This window comes from Hyaena hyaena, unplaced genomic scaffold (assembly GCF_003009895.1).
Source record: "Hyaena hyaena isolate Hyena2069 unplaced genomic scaffold, ASM300989v1 scaffold_433, whole genome shotgun sequence".
Taxonomy (NCBI): domain Eukaryota; kingdom Metazoa; phylum Chordata; class Mammalia; order Carnivora; family Hyaenidae; genus Hyaena; species Hyaena hyaena.
In genome coordinates this window covers 617,407-634,191 of record NW_024081066.1, presented here as the reverse complement: position 1 = coordinate 634,191, position 16,785 = coordinate 617,407, and the positions used below count along the sequence as shown (strand labels likewise).

Genomic DNA, 16,785 nt, shown 5'->3' with positions numbered 1-16,785 from the left:
GTATTTTTGATGAGTAGTTAATTTTCTGGTAATGACTGTTTTGATATTACTTTTCCACCTTCTACTCTGTGATATTTTACAGCCCACTTAAACATTTTATGTGTAATATTATTTTCAAATGCTGACTTCTAAGATGCTGATCATACAATATGTTGTTCTTTGCTACTTCTGCATCCATTCTGAATTAATGTACTCCAGAAACACATTCTCAGGACAGGACTGCATCTTTAATTTTACATATTTTACTTGGTTGCAAAAATTAAAGTAAATGGATGCTATAAAAGTGTCTGACATGGTTATAGTGCTACGTGTACAACGCACAAAGAAAAGCACATGAAAACCTGTGAATACTGGCTCTAACATTTAAAACCTGTGTGGCCCAGAGCAAGTTAGTTCATTTCTTTTAGCTTTAATTTTGAGTTCTGTAAAATGGGATATAATAATTCCTGTTAGAATTATCGCAAAGGTTAATTTAGAGAATAAATCATAGTATGCTAACACGGGGCTTGGGAAATCACATGTACTCAATAAGTGTTAGTGGAATCTCAATACTGAATTGTCGCCTTGCCTCTTTGAACATATTATGTTGTGATTGTTGAGTTTGAGTACTAAATATCCATATTTTCAGTGTGTGTATGCTTCATTTCCATTATTGGAAATTCTCATCTAAAATTGAAATTTTATTCTGAATTACATTTGGAATGATTCTGCGTAATAAGGCATATGTTACGGAAACTCACTTGACAAGGAAATTAAATATTTATAGACTGCTTCTCACTGCAGTTTCCCCTTTCCTCCCCAACAGGAGTTGTGCACATCTTTCATGAAATTATCATCACGTTTATTTCTGCCTTAATTCCAGCAATGACCACATGAGCTATCAAATGATGTCCCCTGAGCATACGTCTGAATTATTGCTTGGGACCCCTCACTTCCTAATACTATCAATGGGCCCCAGTAGAAGTCATTGCAGTCACCAATATGTTCATGAATTGGTAGTGCCAAGCATAAAAATAATGTCAGAAGTAGTAGTATTTCTCCAGAACATTTACACTGCAACATAAAATTTCCTGAGAATTTAATATGTTATACATTTTATTAATATTTGGGAAGGTTGGCATCAGTGTTAATGGAGAAATCTGCAGAATATTGTGTTTACTGTATTTTCATAGTGATTCTCTAGTTAAAATGTTTTACTGTATAAATAAAATTTGTTGGTGTCTGCATATAGTGTAGTAGTAATACCTTATCTCATTGATTTTAGTCTAATTAATTTATTTTTTGATAGGTTCATTGGTAGCAGCTATTTTAGCTACAGATGATGACTCTGGTGTGAATGGAGAAATTACATATATTGTGAATGAAGATGATGAAGATGGCATATTTTTCCTGAATCCAGTTACTGGAGTCTTTAATTTGACTCGAGTATTAGATTATGAAGCACAGCAATATTATATCCTCACTGTTCGAGCTGAAGATGGTGGGGGACAATTTACTACCATTAGAGTTTATTTTAATGTACTAGATGTAAATGATAACCCACCTATTTTCAGCTTAAATTCATATAGCACATCTTTAATGGAGAATCTACCTCTAGGATCTACTGTTCTTGTGTTTAATGTTACTGACGCAGATGATGGTATGTACCTTATTTTATACACTTATAATTTTACTAAAAATGTCCTCATTTATATTATATTTATTTACTGTGTTCAGCTGTCACAAAATTGCTGTTTTGAATACAGGTCCAAAGAGGGATGATTTATGATTTAATTATAGAGGATTAAAAATTTGAGTACTTTATCAGTTAAATTCTTATAACGGTTACAAAGCATCCATTGTTATCATTTCAAAAACTTTGTCTTCTGGGGCACTTGGGTGGCTCTGTGAGTTAAGCGTCCTGCTTCGGCTCAGATCGTGATCTTGCAGTTCATGAGTTCGAACCCCAGGTTGGGCTCTGTGCTGACAGCTTGAAGTCTGGACCCTGCTTCAGATTCTGTCTCCTTCTCTCTCTTACCCTCCCCTGCTCACACTGTCTCTCTCTCAAAAATAAATAAACATTAAAAAATCTTCACCTTCCTTTTTTACAGTATTGCAGCTTAATAATGTTGAAGTTGTAAAGCAGCTTTTTACTAGGTTTCTGTCAGATTAGTAGAAATATTTGTCTACATTTATTACTTTAACACAAAAAGGATAAAATTTGGAAGCAGAAGGAAAACCAATATCTTAAAAAAATACATAAGAATGCATAATTAATTGTATATTTCCAATAGAAAACTTCAAATAATATTTTAGCAAGCTTTCATACTTTGACTCAAAAGGTGATTCCAGATCTCTTTAACTTATACTATATAATCAAGATGAGATTTTTCCTTAATTCTAGGCTTTACTTGTGTCTGATTTTATTTATTGCAAAATCATTTGGCAAACTTTTTTTTAAAATAGAACTCTCCTGGCCTTTCTTCTAAAACCTGTTTTGTATATGCACGTGTTATATAATATAGTGCTAGAGATAACATTGTGTGTATTTTCAGTCTTTGACCTGTTTGGAAAGTTAATTCCTTGTTTCCCCTTTTATTGGATGAGTTAGCTGTCCTATGCTTGAGAAAACAAGGCACAGAACTTTAAAGAGGAAATAGGTCTTGAGCCTGAGGATATGCCTAAAGGCATAGGCATATCAATCTTAATTTAGAATTTCCTGGTTCTTACTGACATGGATGATTAATGTAATTTCGGAATACCATTGTATCTCAACATTCTCCTCTATACTTAGTTTCCTTTCAGAATTGTCTAGAAGTGCCACTGAGAAGATATGACAGGCAAAAAACACAGTGTTTTAAATACATTTCCATTCACAAAATTGGAAATACTTTCTTCAGAGTTCATTAAGTGCATTTTGAAGTTTTCCCCTTTTATGTTCAAGTGCAGTTAATATTGGTCACAGGTATATATCTAAAACAGAAGTATCTGTAACTCTAGGACTACTACTATTGCTTAATAAATGACATTTGTGACATAATTAATAACTAGTCAGCAAAAGAACTTTGCTCACTCTATTTCACATCAGCCCACCTCTGTGATTGGCTCTTATTAGGCATTTATATACAACTGAGCTTTATCCCAAGTTTGGAAGTTGATTTCTCTATTATAACTTTCATTAGTTTACCTGCTCCCTGCATGTGAATATCTTATTTGTCCTTGTGATTGGTCCTGACTTTTCTGTAGTGAAGAATTTTTTGCTATTTTCTTTGTGATTTATTTATTATGCACTAGAGAGTGACTGTTGCTTCATAGGACTGTGTGTTTCTCTGGATTAAACTTTTTTTATTCTCATATCTTCAAATATAGAGAACTGAACAATAGCAAATAAGAAACCTTCTTTGTAAAAGCCTGTTGGAATATTCCATATACATGTATGCACAGAGATATATTAACCATTGACTTCAACTTATTTCTCATGCATTTCTTTTCCTTTAATTGTGTTGACTAAAAGTTTCAAGCTACATTTTTCCATTGTTTTAGTTTTGAATACTTTTATCATTGTAATTTCCTGTACTTTGACCTAAAATATAGGACACGGTTGCTATTCTTTCTGAAAATCAAGGATAATGATAAGACTGAACCAGGGCAACCTTGTTTGTTTAAAATTACCAACTCAGTCACACTAAATAGTTCTCAAAGTATTTCACAAGCAGTGAAATTTAGACATTTTTTAAAAAAACAACAAATCTGGGATACCTGGGTGACTCAGTTAAGCATCTGACTTTGGCTCAGGTTATGATCTTGCTGTTCATGAGTCAAGCCTGCGTGGGGCTGAGTGTGGAGCTTTCTTGGGATTCTCTCTCTCTCCCCAAAATAAATAAATAAACTCTCTCTTTGCCTCTTCTCCACTTGTTCTCTCTTTCTCTTTCTCTCTTTCCCCAAAATAAATAAACCTATAAAATAAAATAAAATAAAATAAAATAAAAAATAACAAAATTTTTAATGTTTTATTTATTTCTAGGAGAGAGAGAGAGAGACAGCATGAGCAGGGGAGGGTCAGAGAGAGAGGGAGCCACAGACTGAAACAGGCTCCAGGCTCTGAGCTGGCAGTCAGCACAGAGCCCTTCGCGGGGCTCGATCCCACGAACCGCGAGATCATGACCCAAGTGAAAGTCGGACGCTTAACCGACTAAGCCACCCAGGCACCCCAATAACAAATTTATCTAAATATGTGATCAAAAGATTCCTGACAGGAGAATATTGTCGTCTGAGGAAACTTTATATAAAAATAAAGTTAATATTTTCTGTTATCTATATCTAGATTCTACCAGAGTTTAACCCCAAATTTTAGGTTATGAAATCATTTAATAAAAATAGGTCAAGTATTTTACTATTTACACAAGACACATAGTATATGTATTAATTTCAAGGCTTCCTTATGTATAGTTTAAAAAGTATTATATTGAGGCAAAATAGTATAAACTGAACTTAATGGAAATATACTGGCTTTGATAGTTATTATGTTATTTTAGAAATAAATTCATATCTCTTAAAAATATTGGGAGTCATAGTCTGTTTTGAGAATAGAGCAATGGTTGTTATTGCTGAATAAGTCCACCTGTATATGCTTGGTACAATTGCAGGCATTCAAATGAAAGAAGCTTCATATTCCAGTGACTTGATGACCTTGTCGGAACTGCTTCATAAAGCTGAATGCTGTTTAAAACAGTTCTGTGCATTACAGCTGTATGATAAGTTGACAAATGGTAGTTTATTGTAACATAATTAGATCATGTTTAGGGACTGTGAATAAATATACACATTTTATAAAAGAACTATATGCCTATGTTATGTGCTATATTTCCTGGAACCAAATAATTCTTGAGACTGAAATTAAAAAAAAAAAAAAAAAAAGAAACTAACCTCAGTACAACCACACATACACAATAAAACTGCCAGAAAGAATCATGTGACTAAACCACTTTCAGAACATTGAACATAAATGGTTAGAAATATGAACAGTTTTAAGTTTCAAGACTCGGTGGGCCATAAAATCCCACTAAACTAAGTCCCATTGCTTATGGTTAAATTACAGAATTTTAAAATAATGTATATACTGTTTGTGATTTGAGTATTTGATGCAAAGAACAGAAAGAGACAGTGGTCTGAGCTCTCGGTTTTTTAAGAAACTACAAATCGTTAGGGAGAATTTTGAGTTTCTCTCTATCCACATTTATTTTCTAGCTGTCAAGCACATGCCCAAAGTCATTGAGAACTGTCAGAAATGAAAAGTCCTTTTCTTTACAGTAAAGTAAATACAGGTGGCTTTTGTGGCCTGTGGTTGCAACAGTAAGGGTCACGAACTTCCTGAGATGAGACCTATGTCTTAGATGCTGGTGCAGTACTTTGTGCAAAAATTGTTGTATTTTTATGTTTATTTTCTGATGATTGTTATTATGAGTTCCTTTTAGTGTTATGTTCTAATATCAACATTTGTCATTAAGAACTTGAATATTAAAATCAAATTTTCCTTTTTCCGTAATTCTTGGTAAAGTTTAATACTTATTACTTGCCCCACCCACCTACCTTGCCATAGTTTTTCCCTTAAAAAAAGAGGCTGGTCTGCTGTTTACAAGGAGGCTGTAAAGTTTTGGTATCATGTTCTCTTTTCGCCTCTGAAATGTAGTTGTTTCCTCAAGGAAGTAGCAAATATGATGGACCGGAGTGTTCAGATCTTTGATTTAATTGCTTGCATTCCAATTGATTTATGTAGAAATGCTAGGCCATCACTTTGTAGCCATGTGTAATTTTGTCAGTTTTTCTAATTTCTTTTGATCTTGGGCATGAAAGATTTTATATGCTTTCAAAGAGCTAAATTTTATATATCTGCTTGGTATTATTTTATCCAGATGTTTTCATAACTTTTCCTCAGTAATAATTGTGTCTGAATTCGTGTCTTAAAGAATAGGAGCTCAATATTTACTGATGGATTTAGATATAAGTGCAGAAAATTTCCTATGTAAAAAAGGACTTCAACATATATTAAAAATATATAATAAAATCTTTTAAATTAAATGTCTTTCTAGGGATATATATATTTTCTGAATTAAGAAATTATATATTAATATATATATATAATCTCCGTCTATAAATAGACGGAAATTTTTTTCTATCAATTGATGGAACTTTTTCTTCCTCCATTCCTGTGGAATTTTAAGTCAAAGGTTGAAGTAGGCTGTTGACCTTGTTCAATCCAGATCTTAAAATTCTCTTTATCTCCTGCGGGTAAATTGACCTTTGGCCTCCATTAGCTTTATTTATTCATATTTTTCGTGATCTTCAGAGTCCTAGTTATTCTTAACTTTACACTGGTTGTTCATTTCTAAATAGTTTTCAATAAACTGTAAAGATTATGGGGTACCTGGGTGGTTCAGTCGGTTAAGCCTCCGACTTAAGCTCAGGTCATGATCTCACAGTTAGTGGGTTAGAGCCCCGCATTGGGCTTTGTGCTGACAGCTAGCTCAGAGCCTAGATCCTGTTGCGGATTCTGTATCTCCCTCTCTGTCTGACCCTCCCCTGCTCATGCTGTCTCTCTTTCTCTGTCTCTCTCTCTCTCAGAAATAAATAAAATATAAAATTATTTTTAAAATAAATAAACAAATTGTAAAGATTAAAAGCCACAACTCTACCTTTTCAAAGATCTATTCAATCCTTTTTTATCCTGGAGATTTTTATGAATAAGTCAGTGTCTGAAAGTTATCTTCATATATATCTCTTCTCTGTAGCAACATATAGACAAAGGACATTAGATAGAGGCCATAAAATCACAAGGAAATAGTAATTCTAGCATTTTTTAAAAGATCAGGCAATCCTTAACTGGTAGAAAAGAAAATCCTATTACTCAACTAAAACTTGTCTTTGTAAGGCATATGACAAGTTTCAAAAAAAGGTAAAAGCTAACTCAAGTAGTCATAGACTTCTAAGAAAGAGTATTTTCCAAGAAAAAAAAAAAGAAAAAAGAGTGATCAAATTACTCTAGAAGACTCTTGGCACAGACTAGATATCATTTTTGACATGTGAATAGTTTTTTTTTTTTTTTTTAAGTAATCTCTAACCCAACATGGGGCTTGAATTTACAGCCCTGAGATTAAGAGTCACATGCTCTAGTGACTGAGTCAGCCAGGCACCCCTGATGCCTAAATAGTTTAAATTAACTTCAGAAATATAGGAGCTATTTGTCAGCAATTAATGTAACTCAACAGATTTTCCCTAGCATTAAATCCGAGAGTATAAAATCTTTGTTAAGAATGAATTATCTAGGGGCGCCTGGGTGGCTCAGTTGGTTGGGTGTCTGACTTCAGCTCAGGTCATGATCTCTCAGTTCTTGGGTTCGAGCCCCATGTTGGGCTCTGTGCTGACAGCCAGCTCAGAGTCTGGAGCCTGTTTCAAATTCTGTATCTCCCTCTCTCTCCGACCCTCCCCTGCTCACGCTGTCTTTCTCTTTCAGATATAAATAAAACATTAAAAATTTTTTAAAAACAATGAATTATTTAGATGCACAATATGTTTCTTAGCAATACTTTTAATATCTTACAGTGCCCCCAACATCTTTACGATAAGATAAAAATGTGCACAGCATTATGTGCAAGTGAAGAAAACATGACTCTGGAGTATGAGATCCGATTTCTATTTTTGTTTTCACTGCTTCTCTATTATTTACTTTTAAATTATTTAGTAACAACAATTGGCCAATCCACATAATTTTTGTTAGAATATTCCCTGCAATCATTTTCTGAAATAAGAAATTGTATATTATTTTTTATAATTAAAAAGTGACACATGTTGTAAGGAAAATAGATAAAATAGTATCTAAGTATAGCCCAATAATATAGAGTGAACATTTACTTTTGCAGCCTTTAATGTGTAACTTTACTGCTAACATTTCCGTCAAAGAATACTTTTAAAACACATTAAATGTACATAATAAAATCTGAGAGAGAATTATTTTCACAAAGGCCATTAGCCAGATGCTTAATAAGAATTAAAAAGTATTTATTGGTTCTGACAGGGAATGTAAAAGTAGACTTAAAACACGACTAATGCCATACATCAGAAAATTTTATTACCCTTCTCTGAAAATTGGTGTCAACCTCAATAAATTACTGAAGTTCTAAATGTTTGGCTAATAGCATAGACTGTGGCACTGTTAATGTTCAGCCCTCAGAAACCATGTGATAGAAATAAGGAAATGTAGAGAAAAATATCCGCTCTCTGAATATTTTTCTCCTTTCTATTTTTGTAATTTAACATTTCAACGTTGTAATAAATAGCAGACGTTATATAGATCATTTGTTCACCAGATTGTAAACGTCTTTTCAGATCAAAAGTTAACAGGCAAGGAATTATGTGTATGCATTACTTACAAAAAAATGAACTGTGGCTAAATCATCCAAAAGTTCTGTTTGGGGCATCATACATCAAATATGCAAAGTTTTATGTCAGAGTGTTTGGTACAACTTGGCCTGTAATCAGTACACTTTCCAGAAAATTTAACGTTTTCCCTTCCATTTCAGGCATCAACTCCCAGTTGGCTTATAGCATTGCTTCAGGTGATAGCCTTGGTCAGTTTACAGTGGACAAGCATGGTGTCCTGAAAGTCCTTAAAAGTTTGGACCGGGAAAGTCAGTCCTTCTACAACCTGGTTGTTCAAGTGCATGACCTGCCTCAGCTTCCAGCCTCCAGATTCACAAGCACTGCTCACGTCTCCATTATTTTGTTGGATGTCAATGATAACCCACCAACATTTCTTTCCCCTAAGTTGACCTACATCCCAGAAAACACACCTATTGATACTATTGTTTTCAAAGCTCAAGCAACTGACCCAGACAGTGGCCCAAACAGCTATATTGAGTACACCCTGCTGAACCCTTTGGGAAACAAGTTCAGTATTGGGACCATTGATGGTGAAGTGAGGCTCACTGGAGAACTGGATAGAGAAGAGGTCTCTAATTACACGCTAACAGTGGTGGCTACAGACAAAGGTCAACCAGCTCTCTCTTCATCTACAGAAGTTGTAGTTATGGTACTTGATATCAATGACAACAACCCTGTTTTCATGCAGGCCTTGTATAAAGTGGAGATTAATGAGAACACACTTACTGGAACAGATATAATACAAGTATATGCAGCAGATGGAGATGAAGGTATAAATGGACAGGTTCGCTATGGCATCATTGATGGTAATGCCAATCAGGAATTTCGCATCGACTCTGTCACAGGTGCCATTACTGTAGCTAAGCCTTTGGATAGAGAAAAAACTCCTACTTACTCATTAACTGTTCAGGCAACAGACAGGGGCAGTAACCCCAGAACTGACACCTCCACTGTCAGCATTGCTCTACTGGATATTAATGATTTTGTTCCCATGTTTGAGCTATCTCCATATTCTGTAAATGTCCCTGAGAATTTAGGGACACTGCCCAGGACAATTCTTCAGGTCAGTATATTTAAATCAAATAAATATTATGTTCACTATAAAACATTTAATGTAAAAGTTAACCCTTGGGATGCCTGAGTGGCTCAGTCTGTTGAGCATCTGACTTCAGCTTACATCATGATTTTGCGGTTTGTGGGTTCGAGCCCCACACAGGGCTCTGTGCTGACACCTCAGAGCCTACTCAGTCGGGTTCTGTGTCTCCTTCTCTCTCTGCCCCTCCCCTGCCTGTTTCCTGTTTCTGTCTCAAAAATAAATACAAATTATAAAAATATTTTAAATAAATATACAAAAGACAACCATCTCCTACAGTGTTCATGCTTCACCCATCCACTTCCTCATTGTCTCCCTAAATGCTTACCTGCAGATATAGGAAATCTTGAAAAGGAAAGGTTCATGAAAATTATACCCAGGAACTTATTGATTTCCTCATAGATTAAAATATCACATTACAATTATGTTCTTTTGTGGATACTCACATTGCACACATTTATGTATTTGTGTATTTTGAATTGTTTCACTCTAACAGTAATATCTAAACATAGTGAGAAAGTTTGAAAAGTTTGTTACAAAAATTGTACTCACTTCTCTCTTTACCTGGATGGAACTGCTTTTAAAATTTTTGTGAAGCCTTCCAAAAATACTATAAGTTTATTTTATACATAGTTTTACACAAATAATACACACCACTCTGTACCATTTGTATTTTTTACTTGAAACTTTAAAATGTGTCTCGGGAACCTTTTAATATTGGTACATATGACTCTATCTCATGTTATTTAAGTTTATTTATTTATTTTGAAAGGGAGAGTGTGAACAGGGACGGGACAAAGAGATGGAAAGGGAGAATCTCAAGCAGGCTTCAAGTTGTCAGTGGGGAACCCAATGAAGGGCTCACTCCCACTGCTGTGAGATCATGACCTGAGCCACAGTCAAGATTCAGACTCTTAACAGACTACCCAGGCTCTCTTACCTCACTATTTTAATGATACATTGTATCTTGTGGTGGACATTGTGTTAGATTTACTCACGCTCCTGGCATGTATTATTCTCTCCCTCAGGTGGTGGCAAGAGATGATGATCAAGGTCCTAATAGCAAACTCTCATATGTTCTATTTGGTGGTAATGAAGACAATGCTTTTACTCTCTCAGCTAGTGGAGAACTTCAAGTAACACAGAGTTTGGACCGCGAAACAAAGGAGCACTTTGTCTTGATGATCACAGCTACAGATTCAGGTAAGCCTTGTCTGGTTGTGAAGAATTTCTATATAATATAAATAAATAAAGTATATTTGTCTACCATGAAATTAAACATTTATTGAAGAATTTATTAATTCTTGGCACTCCAATTGTATCTATATAATATATAGCACATTTATCACTTTGTGAAATTCGTGTATAAATATCTAAGTGTTAAAGGTTTGAGTACAGTACAAACAGGGCTGTATTCCTGTAAGACCAAATGTTTCCCTGCCCACTAAGCCTTCTCTTTTGAGGATAACTTGATACTTTACCACTTGGGCCATGTGGCATTTCAAGTATTCTAAGCTTTAAAACATCCAATGGTTCTAATTGGTCATAGTGATAATAGAGTAGGTCCAGAGTTCTACTTGATTAGTCCTCCAAGTTTGTAAGTAGCCATAAAAGGCATATGATGAGGCCCCACAGAGCTCCAAAAAGAGATCAAAAGAACCCAGCATCCTCACTGAGTTAGCAATGTAATGGACTACCATAGAAATAATGGAAATCAATATATGTTGACATTTAGTGTCTGGAAGCGGTAATTATGTAAAGTTGTATAGCAGGTAGTAAAAAATACAATCTGTTAAAAATAATATTACTAATTATCACCATTTTGTTTTGCATATATTGCTCTATAAATACTGAAACTTCTAATTCAAAATTGAAATAATTAAAAATTTGTCAAAGAAATGTTATGTCTTTAAGAAAGTATGTATTGCTTAAATATTTGTTGAATAAACCATTGAATGAATAAATTGATCCTTGAATTCCAGAGGTATTAATGAATCATGAAACATCCTATGTAACATTCATTTAGAAAAATAGTCACACAACTTATTATTTAAGTATTAAAAAATTAATGATGTTGACATAGTTTCTAAAATCTTGTTGAAATTGTTTTTTAAGCCAAAGCACATTTGTTGGAACCTCAAAGGACCAAAATTATACATGCATACACACACACTCCTTAAAAAATACATATGTTATATGTATATTTAATACACACACCAAGGCACATTTATTGGAGCCTCAAATGATTAAAATTATATCTATATCTATCTCTCTCTATATAGGTATATACACACACATACAATTGTGTATTATATTATACAAATATATGTGTATTTTATTACACAAATATAATACAATTATATTTTCATGAATATGATATATATTTATGTAGATGTATGGACACTGATATAGAAGAACAATTTTGAGTTTACAAATGTGCTGGTTTTACTGTTGATGAAATGTTTTGGATGAATATAACATTAATAATTTTTGTGATATATGATCAATTTTGGAGTATACAATATATTGTTTCATGTCACCACTTCTCATAAAAGAGCAGAAGATTTTGAGATTACAATTAATGATAGATTTATAGTCAGTATTCAGATGATAGTGCCACTGATTATTAATTCAGGAAGCTCTTATATTGTTGGCATTTACTTTTGGGACTGTCATTATCTGAGACTATGTAGAAAACCATACTCTCTGCATTTTTGAAAATAGGTGTGAATGACCGTGTTACATTTTATGCAAACTATAAAACCCTGAGGAATGATGAACAGAATATGGTGTGGTAACCATGGAAAGTTTAAACCAAGTTCCTCTAAAACGTTTTATTATGTGTGTAGTCAGTAATGTGCTTCATGGTCAGTAGGTACAAAGGGTAAGCATTCCTATGTAAAAATACAGTCACTACCACATTGCTCATATCAATCCAGTATTTCAAGAGTCGCCTGGGTAGAAGAGAGAATAAAACTGAGTAGACACTGATAGTCAGATATTTACAACCAAGGTTTTATTACTAAAACACTCCAGTCTTAGATTCCTTCTCCGGTTAGTACTGGAAATGTGTAGTCAAAGCTAGGCATGTGTGAGAACATAGCCTTTGTGAAAGTGAAGTGGAGGAGGAGAAACCAGGATCAGAAATCTAGTTGCCTAAAGAACCAGTCACTATAAAAGTCGCGCACAGAGGGTGTGTCACATGGATGTTATCCCCGAGGGGAAAGCAAGATTTGATTGCATGGTTTAGGGGTCCAGCACAGGGTGATCTGGGAAGGGCAGGCACAGCCCACAAGTTATCCATCAGAGGATTTGTACTTTGGAACATTCCAAGTCAAAAATCATGGCAGAGAAGAATGTTGCCATGTAGACGAGAGTGCCTGTTTTCAACCATGTAAGTCTGAGAATTTAAATTATTTGTGTAGATCTATGTAGTCAAGGGAAGGGAGATATTGTGAAGAGAAAGGAAATTGTTCATATATATATATATATGGCCATCTGTGTCACGCAGTATACCAGGTTTTACAGACATTAACCCATTTCTCCACGTTACTTTTCTTTATCATCTCAAAACCTTGCGTGTTATTTTGATTTTACTTACAATAAACCCAAACGCAGAGTGATTAAATAATTTGCTCAGGATTACACAGCTATGTGGCTGAGTATGATTCAGATCTTACCATAGCTTCCTTTCAAGTTCAGAGTATACTGAATTTTTTGCGTGTAGGCAAAGTCAAATTTGAAAAAAATAATATTGATTTACAAAATTATTTTATTTGCAAAGCAAGCCCAGTAATAATCTATATAATATAATGATAAAAACCCTTTGTTTTACATCTGTTTCAATATGAATCCTGGTTCTGACATAATTTCTTTGTGATTCAGGCAAGGTGTGTTATCTCTCTCAATGTCAGTATCTTCTTTGGTAAAATGGGGATAATAATAACTATAAAGTAGTTTATTATAAGGTTTAATTGGTACAACCTGTGTTAAGTTGCTAAATATACCTATCACATAGTACATATAATGATTTTAATAAGAATTGAAGTTCATACACTTTAAATACTTTAAAATTCTTAGAGATATTTGCCCTGTCCCTCACTACATAAGGATTCTTGTTAAAGGATATTTAGATGTATTGGTTTCAAAAACATTTTTTAAAAATTGAAGTTCACATTAAGTTTCATTTTATACTTTGCTACTTTAGAATTTTTTTTATTTGTAGCTGATATTTCTTTTCAAACTTCCAAAGAATGTATTATATAGTAAATGTTCACCATTCAAGAAGACCACAGATTTTTAAAACTATAGTTCAGCCATATTATAGTTAAAGAAGATTTTGTGGGCTGACCACCAAACTTAACCACTACTTGTAGTGCTATTTCTCCATCAAAATGACAACATGAAAAGGATACTTCATATGGGGGAGAAAACAAAATCCTTGAAATGATAAAGCTAAAAGTGTTTTCCTCTGATAGACACGGGTGAATGAGCCTGTTAGGAGGAACTTTCACAAGGAGAAGAGTCAATAAAACATTGGTCTAAATGTGCAAACTGTGCAAGAAACAAGTCCTGATTCCAGCAAGTCAAACTGTGAGTTCCTGATGCCATTAGCCTTGAGCCTGAGGCGAATTAGGGATCTAGAATTCTTAATATCAGGACACATAATAGAAGTATAACTCTAATTTCTATGAAGGATTATTGCCATTAAGTGAGAAATGGAAAGACCAAGTGTGTTTGGATTCTGCTCCATATTGAGATAGGAGCATTAATAAATTACAGAAATTCAGATTATCGGTAAAATTAAGGTATTTGGAATTTTGTCATTTAGTGACTTAAATATGGTGTTGGGGAGCACGATGCGAGACATGATTGAGATTCAATATTTTAGCAGTCCTGAAAATTAGAGAATTTATTAAACTTTGTCCCAAATCACAAATTTTCATGAAAATGCTTTTTGAGTTGCCTTGATATAAACTGCTGCGTCTGGGGCTCCTGGAGGAAATGTATTTAGTTAGGTAGACAGAGATCACTTAAAATGGATCATGTAGAAAACAATCAGAAATTGTGTGGGAAGTTGGACTAAATTACTTTAAAGTCATTAAAACTCATATGTGACAATGATTTTATATTCCATTCGTTTGCATACTTGGGGTATCACAAACCACTTTTGTGAGATAATATGAGTTTGAGATATCAGGCTTCAGAGTCTGCCGTTTAATCTTGTATTCCGACAATGAAGTTTCTGACACAGGATTTAAAATACAGATTCACTTCTTTGATTTAAAAGTCAAATTGGTAGGTGACATGAGAAAACTCAGAAAAGTATGACAGCCTTTAGATCCCAGATGCCAGGTTATTCTCAAATATGCCATGTTCTAAGGACTAGGAAATATCAAAGTAGTCTAAACAAGAAAAAAAGTTTGACTTTTTTGTTCCAGCTCACAAATTATTTTTCCTTTGCTTTTTAAAAATTCTTACCTGATGGCAGCCCAGATATAGGTCAACTTTGGCAATATGGCAATAATTGAAACAGCTGTGTTTTTTGTTTTGTTCTGTTTTTGTTTTTTATCCACAAACCTTTAATTCTTTGAATATTTTTGGGGAGAAAATATTAGTATTGCACTCTCATTATGTTTTTATTTACTGACTGTATGGCTATAAAGTAACACGTCTGGAAACTCTCTAACTACTTACTCCTGTCTACTGCATAAAGTGAGCTACAACCACACTATCATGTGTATGTGGAGCTGAATGTTACATCACTAAATAACAAAACCAGAACAGATTATGATAATTCTACCTCATTTTTTTCCTATACGCTTGTTATTAAATGATAATTTAATGGGTTGAAAGTATAACTCAACTAGGAATAATATTTTGTTTAACTATAATTAAAAATATAAATAACCCCCTTCATTCTATATTGCTCACTGTTATTTTTTTTCTGGAAATAGAAATAATTCATACCAAGTACAAACTCCTAGGAGGCTAAAGCTTCAGCCTGGCACAGTTAATGCAGGTACTACAGAGAACCCATCACTATGTAGTTCCTTTTAAGAGGGGAGTTGCCTGTAAAGCAGTTAATGCCCTTCACACGGTTTGGCATTCTCTTTCCAGTAGCCTTCCTTATAAGAGTCTTCCTTACCATTTTCTTATATGTTCAGTAAATAAAATGATATGACTTTAATGTTGTAAGTTGCAGTGAATTATCAGGAAGCCCAAAGCAATCACTTAAAAAATTAATTTAGAAAAATAATTTTCAAAATGGAAGTATACCCTAAGGTAAATACATAGCTTTGTAGTTAAACTGAAGTTTAAATCTCACCTCTGTCATTTCCTAGCTACATAACTTTGGGTAAGTTATCCTCATGTTTGTACTGATAAAATGAGTATACTAATTTCTACATGAAAACTTATTGGCAGAAATAAATATGAGAATGATTTACTTTTAGGCATTAATATTAGTCAATCTGTTTGCTGGACATCTCAAGTTCAGTAAGCCCAGATAAATTTTTGACTCTAACTGCCTTCCTACTCTCCATAAATTGGTGTTTGTCCACAATATCCCAATTGCTGTTATCCTTCCTCATTCCTCTTTCTCTGCATCCCCACATTCAACAACTACATTGACTAGTAGACTCTGCCTTAAAAAGATACCAAAAAATATCCTGAATTTATCCACTTTTCTTCATTTCCACTACCAGCACCTTGGTCTAAGCCAGGGTTAACATAATAGCTCCCTAACTGCCTAACTTTTCTCCCGAAAGTACATTCTTCAAGAAGCTCATGAACTTTGAAACTATAAATTAGATCATTATGCCCCATCGCTTACTTACAAACCCTTCAGTGGTTTCTGACAATAAAGCCTGAACTTCTCACCACTGACACATGGCATTTAATGACCTGGCCTCTGTCCACCTCTCTAATCCGATCCCTTTTCCACCCACTGCCATCTTTTATCAGGCACCTGCCCTCCTGGACTGGGCAGACTCAACCACTGTCATCTTCCAGCTCTGCATTCAGTGTCATCATGTCAATGGGTTGAAATCAGCAGGTGTGAAAATATTTGCCACACAAAAATCAGTAATGTCACCCATCAGGTGGCTTGCTTCTGTAGATTAATTGCCGTCACTTTTATTGCAAATCGTGTGAGCCAGTTAATTTGGCCTTTAAAAATTCCAGCCTTCTGCCTTTGCTTCCGTGCACCAGTCAGTACTTCTCTCTGTCTGGAGTATTCTACCCTGTAGATGGCTTTTTTTTTTTTTTTTTAAGGC

General features: G+C 34.2%; 1 protein-coding gene across 2 annotated transcripts in view; it reads left to right on the top strand.

The window, feature by feature from the left end:
* FAT4 (FAT atypical cadherin 4) overlaps nt 1–16,785 on the top strand; it is a 176,030-nt gene that overhangs the window by 92,425 nt on the left and 66,820 nt on the right. For both annotated transcript variants that reach the window (XM_039252970.1, XM_039252969.1), the window contains exons 4-6: nt 1,289–1,639; nt 8,556–9,478; nt 10,537–10,711. In XM_039252970.1, coding sequence (XP_039108901.1) covers nt 1,289–1,639; nt 8,556–9,478; nt 10,537–10,711 — 1,449 coding nt within the window. The remainder of the gene's footprint in view (nt 1–1,288; nt 1,640–8,555; nt 9,479–10,536; nt 10,712–16,785) is intronic.